The sequence below is a fragment of the Hippocampus guttulatus genome, chromosome 10, assembly GCF_054856545.1.
Source record: "Hippocampus guttulatus isolate MCC_2025c chromosome 10, RoL_Hgut_1.0, whole genome shotgun sequence".
Classification (NCBI taxonomy): Eukaryota; Metazoa; Chordata; class Actinopteri; order Syngnathiformes; family Syngnathidae; genus Hippocampus; species Hippocampus guttulatus.
In genome coordinates this window covers 18,371,192-18,393,936 of record NC_141270.1, presented here as the reverse complement: position 1 = coordinate 18,393,936, position 22,745 = coordinate 18,371,192, and the positions used below count along the sequence as shown (strand labels likewise).

Here is a 22,745-nt window from a genome sequence, read left to right as displayed (position 1 = left end):
AGGCGGAACCCTCTTACCTCCAAAATCATCGTTTTACAGGACACCTCAAAAACAGTTATGTTTGTTCAACCATTAATATTGCATCAACAAAGAGAACAAACCATTTTGACACTTAAGATTGGTCTACAATTTTTAAAACTAACACCCAGATATGTGGATTGACCAATGGAAGAGGTTTGTGAAAACATAAAATTCACCAAATTGTGACAGAGGCGTTTTCTGCCTGATGGCTGTGATATTTTTCTCCGAGGTCTTTTCATTTGTTTCAAATTACCCCCCCCCCCCCCAAAAAGGAAACTCCAGGTCAACATAATTTATACATCTTTTGATATTCAACTGAGTCAAGAATTAAGAAAGTGCCACACTTGTTCATGAGTTTCAAACAAACAATTGAATATTCCTTTGTGTATTATTATGAGTGTTACTTTATTATTATTAAATAGATGTATTATTATTATTATCATTATTATTAATGTTCTTCCCAAGAAATAATTTTTGCTGAATGAAAATAACAATTTTCATTAGAATAATTTCTTCAGATAAATCACTTTTAAAGAATAGTAATGATAAACTAACACATTTTTATCTCTACCCAATTTTAAACTCTACCTACAGGCGACTCTATATTATTGCGAAAGGGTAGAAGAGGAAGTCTAACTTCGGGTCTCGTCTCTGGCACCCAAAAGTTCCACAATGAGGAAAACGCAGACAAGCTCGGGAGAGGAACCGAGCACGGCACCGTATAATGGAAAGAAGTAGCCGGTTGTCTGCTGTGATGTTGTTTACTTCCTTCGCCTCGAGAATACGATTTGAGAATTGAGTAGCTAACCAGGTTGAGTAAAGCGACTGTGTTATGGACCCTTAAGGATCTTTTCGGCTACTTGTAGCAGTGGGGCTTCTGACAAATTTACCTATCTCGGGGTAAGTATCGTTTTAAGTTTGCAAGTTCTTTGTGCGTGGATATTCGTAACCGGTCATTCCGTGGTTTTGCCCATCCGGTGTTTTTTGAGGGAGCAGTAGTAGCTGTTGTGGCGCCTTTATCGCATTACAGTCAAGGAATCCTGTGGGACTTGCTGTTCAACTTGCAGCCACCTGTTTCAACACTATTGATAAACGACGACATGGAACAAATGGTCATTCATACGCTTTTACGCATTAAAGCTTTTATTTATGTATTCATTTTTACATCTTAACCCGTGATTTAAAATATCTGAGAAAGACGGGAGAAACCTCCCAATGTTGGGCATCCCAACCATACACACGACCTGTTTAATGAAACGTACGTGACACCGATAGCGATGTTCCATCGTAAATTCGGTCATTTGTATTGTACCAACAATCGACGTTCATGTTTTCATTCATTTTAATTTTTATGTTCTATTGTTTAAATTCGTTCGTTGTTATTGATTAATATGATCACTCACGTTGTGGACGTAACTGAAGCCTGTTGCAGATACCCCCCAAGAGACTCAGGCTTCCCCCAAGTGAATAATACTGTGTGATATTTCATCTAAGCAAAAACAAAACAAAACAAAACAAAACAAACACATTCTGCGGGGTATTGTTTTTAAGTGCTGTACAGTATTGGCTTTTCACTGTTTCCAACTCACAGAGCAGTGTTAATCAGTGTATTGTTTGCAAGATAATTCGATAATTACACTGCTGTTTAAGTGTAATTTGTGATCGTAAGATAATTTTCTTTCTTCCGTCCACAGGCACAGGTTTTTCTCAAACACATTTTTAATCTTCTAAAAAAGACTCAAATCTGCCAATATGCTTCATAACTGTTGAGGACCAAGGGGAGCACCCTCTTGATCTATGCTAACTCAAACATAAGTCACAGCTCGGTCATGTATTTAAAAATAATATAGTGCAATACAGTACAACAACCTTTTACGATTATTCAGACATTTGTTTGGGGGCAGTTGTGCCAATGCTGAATTGTAGTTGGAAAGATGGTACCAAGCTTCCTGGTTACTGCCTAGGTTCATTTGAAAAAGGAACCATCCTGACTATTCAGTCAGGAAACCTTTGTATCTGTATCCATACACTTTTGAAACGACATTAGCTCAGCTGTTTATTTTTACTTTGCTTTCCAATCAATTTCTGCTTTTCCTTTTGAATGGGTTGTACAGGTTAGATAGAGGTCACACTTACCGGTAAGTCAATTTTACATTGCCCTTAGCACTGCACAGACTGTTGTCGACCAACCTCACTGATCTGCTGCTGTGGACGGAAGAAAAATTTGTGGCTTAAGATTTCCGAGTCTTAACGTGATGTGAACGGCGGCCCGGTGGTCCAGTGGTGTGCACTTCAACCTCACAGCGCAGAGTTCAATTCCAAGCCTCCCTGTGTGGAGTTTGCATGTTTTCCCCAGGCCTGCGTGGGTTTTCTCCGCGTACTCCGTTTCCTCCCACATTCCAAAAACATGCATGGCAGGTTGATGGAACACTCTAAATTGTCCCTAGGTGTGAGGGTGGATGGTTGTTCGTTTTTTTTTTTTTTCCCAAGATGGCGCCTGAGTAGGCAGCCTTCGGCAAGTGCTCTTCAAGAGCCTTGCTTTTTTGTTCTTTTTTTGTTGTTTTTGTCTTTTGTTTTGTCACATGTTTGTTGTTCCATCGTGTGGACCTGATATGGACTGTTTTCAGCGTTTTTTGGCCATGACATTCGTCAAAGGAGAAGTATCTGTGCTTGGTGGTTGCGCCTTCTCGGCAGCTCGCCCGTACCAGCACAGATTTTGATTGGGAGGAATGTCGGCGCCATTGACTGTCGGTGCTGGACAGACCTGGGGCGCTTGTGTTTTTTGCGCCTGTAATGGGCAGCATTTTTCACAACCCCGTTTTGTTCAGTGGAGATGTCGGCGCTGTTGGACAGTCGGCGTTGGTGCGGCTGGATGGATGGCTGCTGAAGTTGAGGATGAGGAGAGAGGAGCGTTGGCGCAGAGCGTCGATGCGTATTTGGAACTGAGAGTCGCCGCTTGGAATTGAATTGAAATGGATTTCCATGGGACAGGAGAAGTGAACCAATCTCTTTTTTCGTCAATGGATGCTACAGCTTCTTGTTGACTTTGAAACTTAGCTTGTAGCCGACGTGTGCACATTTTGAGCATGACGTCTCTGATCCACTGGTTAAAGGACACTTTGATTCTCTCCTCTTTCATCTCAAACTGCTTCAAACAACAAAGCGTGTCACGGAAAAGTGGTTAGGACTGCACGACTGTCCGTGTTTTATGTTATGCGTTGTGTTTATTTATTTGACTTTATGTTAACTGTTTTGTTAAGCGCTTTGTTACAGCTGCCACTGTTGTGAAAGCGCTATATAAATCAGCATGTATTGTATTGTATTGTCTCTGTGTGCCCTGCGATTGGCTGGCAACCGGTTCAGGGTGTCCCCTGCCTACTGCCCGAAGACGGCTGGGATAAGCTCCAGCACCCGCACTTTGTGAGGATAAGCGGATCGGAAAATGGATGGATGGATGAATGAACGTGATGTGAACAAAAAGACAGAGTGATGCAGGGAGATTGCCACTACAGTACTTGGGATGTACCAGCTTATACAAGACAATACATCTTTATTTTGATCGTGCTTCCACAACAGCTAGCTGTAACAAAGTGTTTTACCGAACACTTATAAAATAACAATAATACAACAGAACACACAACATAAAACATTAACACTAATATAATTGTAACAACTATTCCTATGTACACCTTGTTGTTTGAAGCGGTTATAGATAAAAGAGGAGAGAATCAAAGTCTCCTCTCACCAGTAGTTCAGCTTTATTGAAAGTGGGAGATGTGCTTTAGCATTTTTAACTGTCGAAATTAGGCATGTCCCACTCATGTTTTTTGCAACTAAATCTGAAACACTTGATTTTGTGGTTTGGCAGATACCGTGTCCAGGTCCAATACTTGAGCAATACATAAAGAAAAACAAGTACGTATCATAATTGGTCAATATTCGTAGTTTTTGTTTATTCAGTTTAAGGTTAGCCCAACATGATACCTTCTTATATAGATATAATCCTGTGCAGCAGTTGTTAAAACCAAATAAAAGAATAATATCCTTTTATTATGTATCAGCGGTGAAGCTCAAACTACTGATGCAAGCAAATTACATTTAAATATCATCTTGTGAAACTACAATTAAGAAAAAAAATACAGTATATCAGCAATTACACCGAGGATATGTTCAGACTACAGGCAAATGTGACCCGAATCATTTTATTTGCCCACATGTGACCCGAATCATATATACAGGTATACATATTTTTAAATCATAGTCTGAATGGCCCCACCCCCCCAATTGGATTGGATTGGATAAACTTTATTGTCAAATGTACTGTATGTGTAACATACAGCACAGATGAAATTTCTTCCCTCTCAACATAAAACGAGGAGCCGCTGCGGGTGTCCGCGCCGCCATCAAAAGAAAAGTTAACAAAAAAATGATAAAATAATAAAAAACAACACATGAGACACAGACAATCGTGCTCGACACTCTTAACCACTTTCCTGCATACACGTTGTTGTCTGAAGCAGTTATAGATGAAAGAGGAGCAAATCAAAGTGTCCTTTTCACCTGTGGATCAAAGACGTCATGCTGCAATGTGCACACGTCTGCTACAAGCTAAGCTTGAAAGCAACAAGAAGCTGTAGCATCCATTAACGAAAAAGAGAGATTGGCTCTCTTCTCTTGTCCCATGTAAGTCCGCTTCAATTCCAAGCCGCGACTCCCAGTTCCACATACGCATCGGCGCTCTGCGCTGACGCTCCTTTCTTCTCATCGTCGGCTCCTCAATCCATGCATCCATCCAGCCGCAGACTGTCCACCAGCACCGACCTTTTCGCTGAACAAAGCGGGGCTGTGAAAATGCTGCCTACTTTAGGTGCAAGACACAAGCGCCCCGGGGATGTCCAGCAACGACAGTCAAATGGCGCCGACATTTCTCCCAATCAAGAAATCAGTGCTGGCATGCGTGTGCTGCCGAGAAGGCGCAACCACCAAGCACAGATTCTTCTTCTTTGACGAATGCCATGGCCAAAAATGCTGAAAACAGTCCACATCAGGTCCACACGACGTAACAACAACACCATGTGACAAACAAGACAAAAACAACAAAAAATGCAAGGCTCTTGAAGAGCACTTGCCGATGGCTGCCTATCCGGGCGCCATTTGGGGGGGGGGGGGATCAGTCAGACCTGAGTCCCTTTCATACAACTGTCTGGATGGTTGGATTGCATTTATCTGACCTATACGTCATCAAAAGCCCAATATGCGCACTGCACGGGTGGGGGAGGGAGCTTGGGAGGGTCATGAAGAATCTGACCAACCCTTTGAAGATATTGACTATAAGCCATTCGATCCCGAGAACAATTTGGACTCGGACAATAACTTCTTCAAGAACAAACAAAGGGTAACAAACTCTGACTATTAACTGGATGAACAATTCAACACTAATATAAAGTTGGAAAATGCACTTTCAGTAATACACTTAAACAGTAGAAGTCTCTATAAAAACAAAAATCAAAGAATACCTGACTAAATTCAATAAATTTAAAATAATTGCCATATCAGAAACTTGGCTTGATGAAGATAAAACAAGTGAAATGGAAATAGGTTATGAAATGTTTGCAACTAATAGGGGAAACAAAAAAGGAGGGGGGCTTGCAATATATGTAGACAAAGCATTTAAATGCAGTAAAATCGAGAGATTGTATGTATTGACACATTCAGTAAAAAACTAACAGATATGCTCAGTGACTACAACGATAAGAAAACACGAATAATATGTGGTGACTTTAAATTAATATTGACTTATTAAACCCAAATGGACACAAAAAAACAACGGACTTCATAAATACTAGGTACAGCAACAGCCTTTTCCCAGTAATCCTGAAATCTAGCAGAATAACAGTTGACACGGCCACATTAATAGATAACATATTTATAAATAAGATTGATCATAAAATGGAAAGTGGACTTCTCATTAATGACATAAATGACCACCTACCGGTCTTTGCAATTTTTCATAATTATTTTGATAGAAAAGCTAAGTCAACAACTCACATAACAGAAATAAGACTAAGAACCCAACGCTCCATCGATGCTTTTAAGCAAGACCTAGAAAAACAAAACTACTCAAACGAAGACCCAAATACAGCGTTTGAAGTATTTCAGTCTACCATAATCTCCTTATATGATAAACATTTTCCATTAACTAAAGTCTCCAAAAAGTATAAAGACCCAAGTAAGCCATGGATAACGAAAGGCATAGAAAACACATGTAAAAAGAAAAACAATTTATATAAATTGTTTTTAAAATCGAGAACTGAAGAAGCAGAAAAAAAATAAAACCTATAAAAATAAACTAGTAAATATTATAAGAACCAGTAAAAGAGATCATTATCATGCACTATTAGAGCAGAATAAAAGTAACACACAAGAAATATGGAAAATACTAAACCAAGTAATCAGAAATAGTCCTAAAAAATGGATTATCCAGAGTATTTTACCAAAGGCAAAAATACTATTCTGGAAAAAACTGCAGAAATAGCAACTGAATTTAATGAGTATTTTGTCAACATCGGCAGTAACCTAGCAAAACAAATTCCTGATCCAACAAACTTGTTTGAAATAGATAGATATGTAGAAAAAAACTCCTCCACGATGTTCCTTACTGCTGTAAAACAAGAAGTATCAAATATTATAAAAACTTTTAAAAATAAAAAGTCAACTGATTGCTTTAATATTGATATGACAATAATAAAGCAGATTATAGAATATGTAGTGCGACCTTTCACACACATATGCAACCTGTCATTCAAAGCTGATATCTTTCCATCAAAAATGAAAATTGCTAAAGTTATTCCAATCTATAAAAGTGGAGAAAGACATCTGTTTACAAATTATAGACCAATATCACTACTACCACAATTTTCAAAAATATTAGAAAAACTATTTTATCGCAGACTTGATAGCTTTATACAAAAGCATGCGCTGTTAAGTGAGAATCAATATGGCTTCAGGGAAAAACGGACCACCTCAATGGCAGTTATGGAGTTTGTGGAAGCAATAGCCACTAATATAGACGACAAAGAATTTACTGTTGGGGTTTTCCTAGATCTAAAAAAAGCTTTTGACACAATAGATCACAGTATATTATTGAAAAAACTAGAAAGATATGGCATTAGAGGTGTAGCTTATAAATGGATAAAAAGTTATTTAGAAAACAGATATCAGTACGTGCAGCTCAACAATAAAAAAACGAATCAACTGAAAATCACTCATGGAGTTCCTCAGGGGTCAGTGCTTGGTCCAAAACTATTCATCTTATATATAAATGATATCTGCAAGGTCTCAGCACAACTTAAATGTGTCCTATTTGCTGATGATACAACTTTCTACTCTTCTGGAATAAATCTGAAACAGCTCCTGACAACCGTAGAAAATGAATTAAACAAATTAAAAAACTGGTTCGACAGAAATAAATTGTCACTTAACCTGAAAAAATCGAAGTTAATTGTTTTTGGCACAAGACCAATGAAACATCAAGCTAAAATTATGGTAAACTCAATTGAGATAGAAAGAGCGTACGAAACCAAGTTTCTCGGATTAGTAATAGACTCAAAACTATGTTGGAAGCCACATATCAATAACGTAAAAAGAAAAATAGCCAAAACCGTAGGGATCCTCTACAAAACCAAGGAAGTGCTAAATAAGAGATCTTTGTACACATTATACACTTCATTATTATTACCATATATGACCTACTGTGTGGAAATATGGGGAAATGCCTGCAAAACAAACACTCCCTATTCTAAAACTACAAAAAAAAGCTATTCGAATTATTAATAGATCAAAATATACGGAACCCACAAATCCACTATTTATCAAATACGATGAAATTTTATGACCTGGTTGACTTTAAAAATCACCCAATTAATGTACAAAGCACACAATAACCTGCTCTGCCAAAACATTCTGAAGTTTTTCGAAATTCGAGAAAGCAGCTATGATTTAAGAGGTACCAACTTATTCAAAAAACTCAAAACAAGAACAAACATCGAGCAAAGAAGTGTATCTATCAAAGGTGTTAATCTGTGGAATATTTTCGAAACGGGCCTGAAAATGAGTAAATCGCTTGCCGAGTTCAAAAACAAATCCCAAAAAATAGTACAAACAACCTACATCAATCAGAGTTAAAATGATAAATTCTAAACATTCAATATAATGATAAATCAGAACTAAGTTGATAAATAGAGAAAGGTATTGAAATATCCATTATGAATACAAGAGAAAATTGACACAAGAGTGCCAGGGTGTGGATGTATATAAATCCCGATACAAACCAAATGTTGTAAAAATATCACGGTTAAGGGTAAAGTATGAGCCTTAATGGAGACTTCTTTCTTGTTACTTTTTTCTTTTCTGATTGATATAAAAATGATATATTAGATATAAACACATAACTGGGTAGGACTAGATACGTTTTTTACTTCTTCCTACTCCCTTGAACATAATAACTGTGTTGAATGAAGACTGATTTCTTTGTTTTTACTATTTTATCTACCTTATTTTCTGTCAAATTATTACTGTATATGTTTTATGTTCAATAAACAAACCAATACCAAAAGCCCAATATGCGCACTGCACGGGTGGGGGAGGGAGCTTGGGAGGGTCATGAAGAATCTGACGTCAAGTAACTGCAATGGTAGTATTTGAGTTTTATCTGTGAGTCCGTTTCCATGGAGGGGCGATATCCAGGACCGCAGGGACGTCAGCAATTTGGGGCTTTTGTGAAAGAGTACAGGGTGCGGCTGGAGGTGTAATGTGCAGTCTGAATGCTTTGATAGTTACCACAGGACTTTGTGATGAGTGTGTGTATAAATAGAGTGGGAGTGGGAATTTTGCTCTGTTGTCAGTAAAGTGTGATTTGTGCTTGAGTGTGATTTGCCGCTTTGAGGTGGTTTTCTGCCAATTAATATTTTGCTCTTCAAGACAGTGGCACCACACAGTCTTTGAAAGTGTAGTAGTGGAATGCTTTTGGTACTCTATGGATTCAACTGGCCACCAGCCAATCGCAGGGCACATAGAGACAAATCTTTAGAGTCACATTCACACCTGATAAATCTTTAGTCTTCAATTAAACTCTCATGTGTTTTTGGAATGCCTGTCTGTAGAAAGACAGAGTATCTATAGAAAACCCAAAAGCCACAGCTTCACATGGTAGGGCCATGACCCAGATTCAACCACTGCAACTCAGAACTGTGTGGCAGACATGCTAACCACTAGGTTACCATCCTGCCTGGCGGTGACATAGCCACGGGTAAATTCTGAACCCCAGGAAATGCCACACAACTGAATTAAAAACACTGAACTGCATTAAACGCTACAGAGCCATGAAATAGTATTTGTCCTTCCTGATTTCTGTGTCATTTGCAGATTTATCATGCACAAAAGTTTCGGTTCATCAAACAAATTGTAATATCACACAGAGACAACCAAAGGAAATAAAAAAATACACTTTCTGCCAGTTTATTTATTAAAGCACACAAAAAAAGCTGACGTGCACATTTTGAGCATGACGTCTCTGATCCACTGGTGAAAGGACACTTATTCTCTCCTTTTTCATCTAAAACTAATTCAAACAACAAAGCGTATGAGGGGGAAAATGGTTAAGATTGCACGTCTGTCCGTGTTTTTATGTTATGTGTTGTTTATTATTTACTTTATGTTAAAAGTGCTTTGTTACAGCTCCAACTGTTGTGAAAGCGGAATATAAATCATGATGTATTGTCTTGTATTCAACCTTTAACATCGCATTGTCACAGATGGCAAGGCATTTGTAAAAATGGCACAGAAATGTATGGACAGACCAGATTTTGTGAAATTTCCCAAATTTTGACATCAGAGAATTTGGCTCAAAACCAACAAAACCATAGGTTGGGAAAATGAGGTCGTGTGTGGTTGGTATGTAACCTTTCATACTCCCATTTTTCCTGATTTCAGCTAGAATGTTGATTGTACGGATTCATAAATGACATGGAATGTCTTTGTTTTAGTTTTTTTTTTTGTTCCATAATAGACGAGCCATGAAACGAGTGTACAGGGCATCAATACAAGGCATGGTTGGAGTACTGTATATAATTAGCTTGTGGTGTGAATGCGCGTGATGTAGTAAGTCATATGTTCTTGACTCTGCTAAAGAAGAAGAAAATCTGACCGTCCCAATTTAGTGGTGATGAACTGTAATTTAGTGACTGAAGCAAAGTTAAAATAATGACAATGGGGCGACCGACTGACGATGATTGATTTGGTCGGCTTGAAATAATGACGGACTGACGATGATGGATGGGTGGCATGGCCGCTGGCGAGTGACAAACCGGTAAAATTTACTGACGTGCCGACCAGGAGTTGCTGTGCTTTAATTTTAATTTTTGCTCCCAAGGAGATGTCCAGGAGGTCCGACGAGATGTCCACCCAAAACATCCACCAATCCCACAAACAGGAGAGGAAAAGCAGTTTTTTCAAGGTACACTTCACGGCATTACAAATATTTTTCAAAAGGGAAGTGAGTTGGAGCCTAAATTAGTGGTCTGTTTCTTGCCTGTTTTTCCTGTGGGCCGCATATTTGCTTAAGTGGGTTGATCCACTCAAATGTTTTCCCGGATAATTTTTTTTCCCCCCAGCAAATCGTGAAATGGTCTCTCAGTTACGGTAGGTTAAAACCAAGTAGTATTAAACCGTTTGAACTTTATAGGTGTTACTCCATTCTAAATTATTACCTTCACTTTGTTTACATATACCAGAAAACTAAACAAACTATAACATTAAATCAATTTAAACAACACTTTTCAATTGCATGTAAAGCCCCCCACTCTCTTTTGTTTAACCCTGGAGAACCCAAGAATTTCAACCACAGTCCTCTTACATGCATATGTTTTAAGTGATCAGAGATATGCTCAAATCACACTTAGTGCATTTAAACTGGGCCTTCACAAGAAAGTACAGAAAAAGGAGAATCCAACTGCCTGTATGTCAGTAACCTGATTGTGTTCCACCATGTCTGAATGATACAGCTCCATTCTTTAAGATTCTTTCCAGTTCAGCTTGATTGTAATGTCATGGCTGGTGTTCCACGACTGTGTAAAAACAAAGTGAATTTTGCGAAATGATGTGATGTATTTATGGAAGCTTTAAATGTATCTGAGATCCAATGCTTATCATAAACAAAAAAAAAAGGTCGTGTCAACACAGGAATAATGTTTTCATTGCACAACTGAGAAATTCAGAAACATATCAGATTTTACACTGTTAACTTTTTGTGGTTATGACCGTCAGTGTGATGACTTAAATTTCGGATTTCCCACTGCTGACTTGATTGTTTTGTTATTCATGCTGATGATCAGTAGCCCAACAGAATGATTTCAAAGCTGCAAGGATAACGAGGAAATGAAACAAATGACATCAGGTATCACACAGAAAATGTTCTTTGTCAGTCTAAACATAAGGAAATGCAGGATTTCCCTGAAACGAAAGATAAAAAGGTTGGCACGATGATTTTAAATCTGCACCGTGTTCTCTGCGTCACATCCGCTCCAGATGTTGGTTGTCACATTTTCATTTTTCCTGTGATAGGCTTCTGTGGGATGTTTTTGTTACAAAACCTTAAAATAAATAAATAAATAAAATAAACATACATAAGCTGTGTACCTTATCAGCAACACAACTAAATGTATTCCTAAATCACATAAATATAAAGTGATTTTTTTTTAAATGCATCTAAAACCTTAACACCTCACATTTAAATACAAAGAACACCAATACTGTACTTGAAATATACCCTCAGCGGGCACAAGCACGTAAGGCCTACGTTTCAGAATAAATTGTGTTTTGTTGCCAGGATCTCAGGCCTAATTTCAAGTAACGTTGAACAGCCACGTTAAGCCCAATTTTAGTTTCAAAATACTAACAAGTAATTTTCCATATTTTTAAGGAAACATGTGATCTCGTTTCCTTTAAGTCATGCCTCAGCAGCTGTATTGACTCACTCCTTTATGACCCAAATGACACTGAATGTTTGTTTACATCGCCTCGAGAAACCATCAATCTGAGTGAACATTCATTTGCTCTTGATTTGTGTAGGTCTGCTAAATTGGGCTAGTAGTTCGCTTTTCTTTCAAGGTTCTGGCCACCTGGTTCATCGGATGTGTCGTTGGTCTTAGCTGTCATTTGGACGTGCTACCTAATGTTAAAACCATAGTTTCGTAACATGCGACAACCGTTTTCAGCTTCTTTTGGGAAGAATGTACTGGTCCTTCCACCCTTTAATTGTTTTTTTCCTGAGTCAGCTTTTGAAACTCTAGACTAGAGGAAGCCATCTGCGTCATAGCCTGTAAATATCTTCCCATAAACAAACTGTATGATTGGCTCACCATGGTCACGTGATCACAACAAGGTCTCAGAGCTATTGTAAATACAGTCGATGACAGTGAAGTACTGTAAATGAGGAAAAAAATGGTCATGTGACAATGCGCAGTACACCATTTGAATATACCCTTTACATGGGAATTTTTTTTTTTTAAACAATTTTAAGCAAAATAAACAAACCACTGCTGGACCAGGTTGTTCTGGAATTGACCGGTCATTCAGAAGTTGGCCCGAATTTCTCAATTGCAAATCTGCTCACACTTGCTACTTCCGTCATGATTGTCCACCCTCAGAACAGTCCACATTGCAATGGTGTGCCGTAAGCAAATATTGAACTATGGACTTCATATTTTCCATTATACGTTCAACATTATTTCTTAATTTCGTGTTACAATTTGACTTCACCAAAGAAATCGTAAGGGAGACCAATGCGCTTAGCCTTGATGCTTTTCGTCATTGCATCCTATTCCATCTTCTATTTGATCAACTGTTTCCACATCCATGCGTTCCATGCCTCTGTTCATTTGTTTAGCAATTGTCCTCGTCTTTGCACTTCCTGCCTTGAATGTGGTGTTCTTTTGGTTTCTCGGTAGTTGATTGAGTCCTTTGCATTGGAAATTGGCACTTTGAAAAAGGAGATGGGGAAAAGGCCTGAGCCAACAGAAGATCACAAGACGGATTCAATGCATGGGTGAGCTCTGCTTTGTATACTGTCTGAGGCTGTCTGTTGCTGTGTATTAAAGCCAGTTGATCTGATACAGTGCACTAGCACAATACAGACAGCAGAGAGCACAATTGAGAGATTTTTTTTTGTTTTGTTTTAATGAGAATGAATAAGCAAATGATCACTAGGTGGTGGTGGTGCCAGTTCAAAGGTAATCTGATTGGATTGTTTTAAATTTTTGAAAATGGGTGGTTCAAAAGCGAAAGAAAGATTCATTGAACATTTTTCATTTTCAAGAACTGATTGAATACACTACAAAGACCAGATATTTATTTTTATTATTTTTATTATTAAACTGAAACTTTTTGTATTAGCAAATAATGAATGTTTTTGTCATGGCTAGTTACATAATAATTTTTTTTTTTGTTTTTTGTTTTAACTACCAGGCTGGACCACAAAATGTCGAGCCTGTTTTTTTAATAGTTAATTCTTTGTAAATGTTTATTTCCTATTACTCTTGTCCTTGCCAAGTTGTTGTAGTGACCGTTGTTGGTTTTTCTTGGGTATGAAGAGTATGAAGGGTATGAAGAATTTATCTTACATGTGATCCCGTATTGCAATTATAATCATAAATCAGATTAGCAGATAGTTATTCCTCTTCAAACCTGCTTGTGCCTGTTCTTGTATTTTTGAGGTGGCAACGATGTGTTTAACCGTTCACCTTTGTCATAACAAAAATCCCCGTGCCTGTATTTCCAGCTCTGGCTAAAATAAAAAAAATTCCCAGGAAATTGGCCCCTAAATTTTCCCAAAGCATATTTTGTTTTTTGGGGATTAGCCCCTCCCTTTTGGTCGGTAATAATTTATACTGCACTCCAAAACTGTTGGCACAATGAGGCCCAATCCTTTATTTTTTGCTGTCGACATTTGGGATTAAGATCAAAAGATTAATATGAGATGTTGAGATCATCTTTTATTCCCAAGTACTTCATTTACTTGTGGGTCGAGTGCACCCCTTAGATCAGGGGTCCCCAACCTTTTTTGCCCCCACGGACCGGTTTATGTCAGACAATATTTTCAGGGACCGGCATTTAAGGTGTTGTGGATTAATACAACAAAATAATATGGTATGAGCTGCATGAAAACTGTGGTGTTTTCGAAATATAATAATAAACACAAGGAGCGTCTAATCTGGCCGCAACACTCTGATCGCTATGGTAATGTTCAATGCCTTCAAAATACGATACAACGCAAATTCAAAGTGCATGAAAATGACGACTCACCACAGCCCCAAGCTTGATTTTCTGCAACCAGACAGTCCCATCTCGGGGTAATAGGAGACAATGAAATAGGAGACAATGACACCTCAAGTGTGTGGTTTATGTCCAGTCTACTTTGTAATTTTGTTTTAGTCGCCGTTGCTGCAGACCCCCCCCCCCCCCCCCACCCCCCACATAGGTAGGATGTCGGAAATAGCAACAGTGCTGTTGTGGCGATCTCAGAGTATTCAGCCATAACTTTAATCCAGTTGTCTCGAACGTACTTTAAAGGCCGCCGTCATTTGCGATCTCCAGCAGTTTTTTTACTCATTTTGCGAGCTCCAGCGTTTTGTTTTTAGCGTAATCGGTCACGTGACGGAGAAGCGTGGCTTGACGTGAGTCAAGCGTGACACAGACGGATGTAACGGAGAATCTGGTAATTTTTCAAAATAAAACATCTTTCGTATTCCGAAATAAATAAAACGAAATTAAGGCAAATTCTTTCTGTGTGGCCCGGTACCAAATGCGGTCCGCGGACCGGCGGTAGGGGACCCCTGCCTTAGATGATAGCATTAGTATGCAGAAAAGTGGTGAAGATTGCACGACTGTCTGTGTCCTATGTGTTGTGTTGTGTTATTTTTGTTATTTTGACTTCAAAATGGCGCCGCGAGAGTGGCTGCCTTTCCAGCAGCTCCTATATTTTGTTGTTCTACTTCTTCCTTTCATGACTTTGCTGCTGTGAATTGGGAATTTCTCCATTGCGAGACTAATAAAGGTTTTCTTATCTTATCTTATTATTGCCCAGCCCTGTCGTCCCACTATTCATTTTAATCTTGTGCCCCATTTATTTTACCATGCATGCGTACCTGCACACCCCTTATGTGCTTCCTGGATGTTATACTTACACCCTTATGTATCTCAAAATTTTTTGGGTCTGTTTTTCAGGCTGAGTGAAGAAGTGGGGGGCCTCTTCCTACGAGCATCTCCCTGTGCTGACATGGGGACTGGACTGGCTGGAGTCAGAGATTCCGGCTATGACTCTCTCTCTCTGAGACTCAGTGTTTTGGACAGATTAATCAATACACATTCTGTGTGGCTCCAGCTTGAGTTTAGCCTTCAGAATGCCATACAAATACTACAGAACCAAGCACCTGGAGTAAGAAAACAGTTGATTCTAATATATCTCAACTCAACTCAATAGTATTTATAAAGCACTTTCAAACAACCACCGCTGTGTTGTATGTTGCTGATGTTAATTTTGTTTTGAAATTACGCCAATAGTCAATTAAATAATTTAAATTAAACACAAGAGTGTCGAACAAAAACTTCCAAAATGCACACAAACCCAAATATTTTGTCATAATTTGAGAAGATTAAGCAAACTACTCATATGTAAATCCAAAAATGAACAAACAATCAGATCATAACAACTTTTGGGTGGAGTTGAGTCAAAAATGTTCTTTACAATAATATACTTTATGCAGCCCCATTTGTCTAAACACGGCATTCTGATAAAAATTGTATTTGTGGAATATGAATAAGTGGTAAAATAAATTTTTTTAAAAGACCGTCTCAGGGGGTGGCCATTTTGGCACCTGCTCTCGACTGAAAATGACAACACAGTTGCTCAGGGCTGAGCTAATGACCAATCATCGCAAGCACAGTTAGTGGCAAAATGCCCCCCCCCCCCCCCCCAGATGGATAAAAACAGGTGTATTTTGCGGCTTAACCCAAGAACCCTTCTCTTCTTTGGAAAATTATGAATTTTACATTAAATGACTGATATACTGTATGTTCACTGAACACTAAAATATGTTTTTTCAAATATTCAATGCTTTAATCCAAATTTTGGATTAGGGCCAAATTTGACCCTTTCGGATTTAAGGGTAGCATTTGAGTAGCAGAATTTATAGGGGTCAAATTTGACCCCGTGGGTTCTCCAGGGTTAAGTCATAGTTCATAAACGGAATATTAATCAGATAGCCGTGTTTAGACTAGAATTTTTTTTTTACTTGACTTCCCCTTTAATGCTACGTTGCTACAAAAAAAGATTGATCTTTTATTGAGAGTTAGCAAGATCATTTCTAATAATAGTCCAATCCTAGCCTGGCAAGCCACACTCACCAAGAAAGTGGGTCTGACCACACCCTTCACTACGGCTGGTCCTCGGTTCAAAACGAACCGTCCAATCAAATTTGTTTACTTGCTGTAATGTATCCTTTGTGAGTTCCAAACTGTCCTATACTTTTGGTTCCAAACTGTCTCTTTGCTCAAGTTTGGTCCGCCTCAGAAATGCACTTTATTTGACTTCCCACCAGACTCAGTTGCTGGTAAAGGGTTGAGTCTTGATTTCCAGGCTAGTCCAGTCCAAGGCTGGATTTACAATACATGGTTCAAGTGACACAGTCACGGCATAATTTCTTTGTAGGGTAAGTCAAGTAAAAAAAATATTTCCAATAATATGTTCTTTATGCGGCGGCCCGGTAGTCCGGTGGTTAGCACGTCGGCTTCACAGTGCAGAGGTACCGGGTTCGATTCCAGCTCTGGCCTCCCTGTGTGGAGTTTGCATGTTCTCCCCGGGCCTGCGTGGGTTTTCTCCGGGTGCTCCGGTTTCCTCCCACATTCCAAAAACATGCATGGCAGGTTGATTGGACGCTCTAAATTGTCCCTAGGTGTGAGTGTGGGCGTGGATGGTTGTTCGTCTCTGTGTGCCCTGCGATTGGCTGGCAACTGATTCAGGGTGTCCCCCGCCTACTGCCCGAAGACGGCTGGGATAGGCTCCAGCACCCACCGCGACCCTAGTGAGGATCAAGCGGTTCGGAAAATGGATGGATGGATGTTCTTTATGCCCCCGCTGGCCTAAACACAGTATTTGATTAATAATCTGTTTGTGGAATATTTATAAAACAGAAAAATCCATCCCAACGCCATGCCATTCTGCCTTGTACTGACACTTGCTGTTGACTGAAAATGATATCACAGTGCCATAGGCCACATGCAGACCCAAGGTGTGCTCAGCGCTCCCAGCGACGTGTTTCCATGTATAGTCAATGCAGTTTGCCCATTCCACCCGCGTAGGATGAAGTGAACTTTTGTCCGCGTAGCATCGGCGACAGCCAATTGGCTTCGAGACCAACGTCACGCGAAGGTGCATGACACACAGCCATATACAGTTAAAAACACACACAATGCATCTGGTGAAATAAATACAATGTGGGACAACGATACCATAGCAGTCTTTGAGACCGAGAGGCATGCAACACAGCCAGTTTCCTTTATCGGCAGGGACCGAAACATAAAGAGGAATTAGAATTGGGTGCTGGGAAGTTGTTGTGACTTGTGAATGGACTGAATTGTTTAGAGCTCTTGAACTGTCAACCAAGATAAAAATTTAGCAACCAACACAACTACTGTGATGTGTAAACTTTTTTTTTCCCCGCTGGAGGAGTGCCCCCTCCTCTTTTCCACTTGAAGCAACCCGGAGTGTTTCGTCACCTCGGTGAATGAATGCGCGCGAGACAAGCGGCGTGTAGTGAGATTTCACATTCTGAACGTAGTATAAGGGCTCAGCTTACGAATGTCACATGACCAAAGCCAGAAAACAGGTGAGCTGTGACAATCCTTACCTGAACCCTTTGGGACTGTGATGACGTTTTAAATCGACAGCAAGTGCCAGTACAAGGAAAAATGGCAGTCGGGTGGATTTTTCTGATAAATTAATAATCCACAGATGCAGTATTAATCAGAATACCATGTTTAGACTAGTGCAGGCACATAGAACACATTCTTGTAAGAACTATTTTTGACTCGACTTTAAGTACAAATATAGCACAATAATAAACATTGAATAAAGAATATTTCCCTGGCAGCTTCAATCAAAACTGAGTATTATCATCTTTCTGAAGTCCGAATTTGAAATGCGTTATAAAAACACAGCCTCACACCTTTATTTCATTGTCTTCTGATTGGATATTTCTTCCCTTGGCCTGTAGACATTTGTCGTGCGGAAGTCTTCAAGCCTGCAGAAAAAGGTCATATCTTTACGTATGGACAAGGATTCCCCAGTTACTGTGAAAGACTTTGTCGTCATGGAAAGCCAGTACAGTAAGTTTAGACACTTTTGAAGCAGGACTTTCTCCTTTTAAATGTGAGATCAGCAGAATGATACATGTTGTATGTCAGTCTACATCTACACAGTCTTGACTGATTTTTGAGTGCCTTCCCGTTTTCCTCGCAACGGTGCTGAAAGCATCATTGAACTTAAATAAACCACAGTGCAGTCAAGTCCAGGTTTTGCATTTAGACTAGTTGACTATATGCAATCATTTAAACAAAAACCTCAGTATGATCATCATTTTATGGAAATGCCTTACTTGTTCTGGCACATATTTCTTGCATGTCATAAATTGCTGAGAAACTTTTTTTGGATCGTATTAAAACATGAAAGCTTGATTACATTTCACCGTGCCTTATAATTAATTTCATTTTTTTTTGATCAAGCTGTGCTATTTGTGTCCTCCAGCTTTCACATTGGAAGGATCCGGCCTGAGCTTTGCAGACCTGTTTCGTCTTGTGGCTTTCTGCTGCATCAGCAGGTGTGTCAATTCTTGACAATCATTCATGTTGGTCTTGCTGGGCTTTTTAAAAAAAAATATTTCATTTGATTTCATTTAACACTTTTTCTTGTTACACAGACTAAGAATGTGTAAAAAAAAATTGGCAACACTGGCATTGGAACATTGTATGCTCCCCTCCTAAAACATCAGAAACCTTATCTTTGCTTGTAGTAACTTATTCATGTCTGATGTCAACAGAAAATATGAGGAATTAGAATTTTTATTTTCGAGCATTGTGAATCCCTACTTGGATAACACCATTATTTGTGCTATTATTTATTATTTAGTTTGTTTCATTCAGACAGCTGGGATGGGCTCTAGCACGCCCGCGATCCTAGTGATAAGAGGTTTGGAAAATGAATTAATTACTTTATTATTAAGATAGTCAAGTCAAAACACATTGTGATACTTTCTGGGATTCAGTGCAAACAATTTATAGCTTTCATTCCTGTGGGTTTGAAAATGTGTTTAGAAAACAAAAATTGCAGTGTTTGCGAGAGCTTGGACATTTTCCCCCCTGGGTATGCGGTTGAATAGATTGGTCTGCCAAAGTCAAGCCATCTGAAGAAGAGTGACTCATCCAATTTTCTTTCTCCAACTTGATTATTCTTATCTGTCTTGTAGTTTTGCTCCATTTCTTTCTGGTTTTGTTGCTTTTTCTCAGAGATGTGCTTCCCTTCACCTTGAAGCTTCCAGAAGCCATCGCTACAGCCAAAACTTGTGCTGAGCTTGCTGAAGTTGCTAAACTTGGTGCAGGTTTGTTTGCTTTTATTTCATACAATATATCAAGAATAGAGCAAGTGGTGCAAACCATGATGATATTAAATATAAAGTTTTATTTTGTTCAGCAACCAGCATGATTCTCTTTTTGTCTAACCCTTAGGGCTCTATTTTCATTGACATCAAACTTGCTCCCTGCATTAAAAACGGGCGCACCTTGATTTCCTTTAGTGCAGGGGTCTCAAACTCAGTTCCTGGAGGGCCACTGTCCTGCATGTTTTCCAAGTCTCCCTGTTGCAACACAGCTGATTCAAATGATCAGATCATCAGCAAACTCTGTGGAAGCCTGACATTGAACCTGTTCATTTGAATCAGGTGTGTTGCAACAGGGAGACTTGGAAAACATGCAGGACAGTGGACCTCCAGGAACTGAGTTTGAGACCCCTGCTTTAGCGTGTTTGGAATTTCGCAGACTGCAATGTGCCATGATCGGTGTTCTGGCGGACTAAGGGCATTTTCTTTCACATGCCTGACAATTTTGGTGGCTAAAAGTAGACAAAATTGAATTCCAGTTCCAAGTTGTGGCGCAGGCAGTGTAACACGATTGCTGAATTTGATCAAGGTGCATACAGATAGATTCTGCACATGTTGTGCGTGCGTGCGTGCGTGTGTGTCTGTGTGGGGTGAGGGGTGGTGTAACTTTACATCATCTGCCAGTGGAGATATTGCAATTTCTTGTAAATGTACTTAGCATGCGTCTGTCTCCTGTATGGGCTCCAGCTATGTAGACCTTGTGCATCTCCTTTGTGGAATTTAAAGGATATGAGATGAGCCACTTCCATTGGCCGGGAAGCAAGTTGGTTCACGGCCACAGTGGCGCAAACGGCCATTTCTAACAGTGTGTTGAAAATACCAATGCACTTTGCATTAGATTTTTGTTGGCCACAAAAATATAATGCTTAGTTCAGTCGTTCTCAGATAGTCGGGCTTTGAAGAGCGCTGTGCAATGCCAGGGGTGGGGAGGGGGCACCTTGGGCCTCCCAGTCTTAGTAAAGCTGTGTTTCGGCATCACATTCACGCCGATTGCAACTTCTCGTTAGCTGTTTCTGTCCACTACCATGGCAACCAAGCACAACAGTCAAAGCCGACTTCACACGTCTGCCGTGCTGGTCCCCTTCTTCTCTCCAGTGTGGTTCATCGGCATGCCGAAAGTGCAGGGCACCTCATCCATGTTGGTGATGTGGTTGGCCCGGATGTGTTTGTCGGCAATATTTTTGTAATCAGTTATTTTACATGCCAGCTTTGCATGGAACAATAAGTTGGAGCAACAAATAAACAATTTTAGGTCAAAACATTATGCCTCGTAATCATAGATGTGGTTTGTGAAATTTCTTACTGCAGCAGATACTACTCTTGAATGTACAGTATATTGATGAGTCCATTTGCCTCCTTCTCTTATGGCGCAGCACTGTAAAACTGTGTGTGTGTGTGTGTGTCTCTTTGTGTGTGTGTGTGCGTCTCTTTGTGTGTGTGGGCGGCCCAGTGGTCGATGAGTTAGCTCCGGCCTTTCAGTGTGGAGTTTGTACGTTCTCCCCGTGCCTGCGTGGGTTTTCTCCCACATTCCAAAAACATGCGTGGCAGGTTAATGGAGGACCCTAAATTGTCCCTCGGTGTGAGCGTGAGTGTGGATGGTTGGTTGTCTTTGTGTGCCCTGTGATTGGCTGGCAAACACTTGAGTGTGTACCCTGCCTCCTGCCCAAAGACAGCTGGGATAGGCCTCCAGCATCCCTTGTGAGGATAAGCGGATCAGAAAGAGGTCCGGGGGGGGGGGGGGGGTGGATTCCTGTCATATTGGGCACTCGCCTGCCTATCTGAAGTCTCCATGTAACCTTTCCATTGTTATAGATTGTCAGAGTCCACTAAAAACTTCTAGTCGTGTCAACTATTCGTGTCAACTATTCTTCTAGTTGTCAATATTTACACATCGCAGCGTGACTGGCGTTTGCAATGAAAACACAGAGTTGCCTCTCACTCTGGTCGACCACATGGGATTGTGGGATATGTTACTATTTTTAGCACAAAGGTCGAACCGTCTATCAAGTCAGAACTGGGCTGTTGTGAATCTTTCCATCTCTGCTTCAGAAAGTCATTTTATACTTTGAACGTTTAATTTACATTATACATAACATATACATTGTACATAACATCAATAAAATTACCCTCATCAGGAAAAGCGATGTTGAAAATGGATGCATGGATCTATAAAATGGTTCTCTGCCAATAATTATCCGGCTTATTTTCTTCAAATGTATTTCTTAGGACACCACAAAGAAACATTGTGCACGTCTGAAATGGTCAGATATGTTATTGTAGTTTGTGCGCTGCCACTGACAAAAGCCACCCTGTGACGCAGAAAGTGCTGCATGGAACGTAACACCACAAGAGTGACCTTTCTGTCTATTCAAGCTCTCAAGCTCTCATGACTCAACTCAGAATTAAATCTGCCAGACTTCCTCTTGCTGGCAGCTTGTTAAGGTGTCCCGTTTGACACACGTCATCCCACCCTTATTCAATGTGATTTCTACGAATAGAAAAGGCGGATTTTTTTTCTCTCCCCATCGCTCCCCTGTTAATAACACAGTGTCTTTAGGTCAGGTGAGACAATGGTGAGTTTTGTATCAGTGAATCTAAAAGCAGTGACGTACACGTTTTCGCATTTCTCATCATTAAGTTACCACTGCTGAGTAAAAAAGGATATCAGAACAATCTGATGAAGTTAAAACATGACTCTTCTTTATTCCCTTATCTCACATTCCCAAGCTATTTTGCCAGAGACCAATACCTACACCTGATTTGTTTTTTAAATAACAATTTGTTTGTCGCAATTTCCTGTCACCTGTTAAAGTAGAGTGCTGCAGTTTTTTTTTATGCAAAACCGAATATGTACAACAAACATTTCTAAAATTGGGTCGATCGACACTGTCGAGGCTAGGTCAACGAGTCTCCATTGACCTCATAGATTTATCTTTAGTACAATGCTATAATTTACAACCA

The 22,745-nt window shown here is 39.7% G+C and overlaps 1 protein-coding gene across 2 annotated transcripts in view; it reads left to right on the top strand.

Annotated features, from left to right (window-relative positions):
• Window positions 1–677: 677 nt before the first annotated feature.
• Window positions 678–22,745, top strand: part of rin2a (Ras and Rab interactor 2a) — a 42,714-nt gene continuing 20,646 nt past the window's right edge. For both annotated transcript variants that reach the window (XM_086122251.1, XM_086122248.1), the window contains exons 1-7: window positions 678–921; window positions 10,451–10,534; window positions 13,026–13,123; window positions 15,301–15,511; window positions 18,348–18,459; window positions 18,878–18,950; window positions 19,636–19,727. In XM_086122251.1, the coding sequence (XP_085978377.1) occupies window positions 10,454–10,534; window positions 13,026–13,123; window positions 15,301–15,511; window positions 18,348–18,459; window positions 18,878–18,950; window positions 19,636–19,727 (667 nt within the window). In that variant the 5' untranslated portion in view covers window positions 678–921; window positions 10,451–10,453. The remainder of the gene's footprint in view (window positions 922–10,450; window positions 10,535–13,025; window positions 13,124–15,300; window positions 15,512–18,347; window positions 18,460–18,877; window positions 18,951–19,635; window positions 19,728–22,745) is intronic.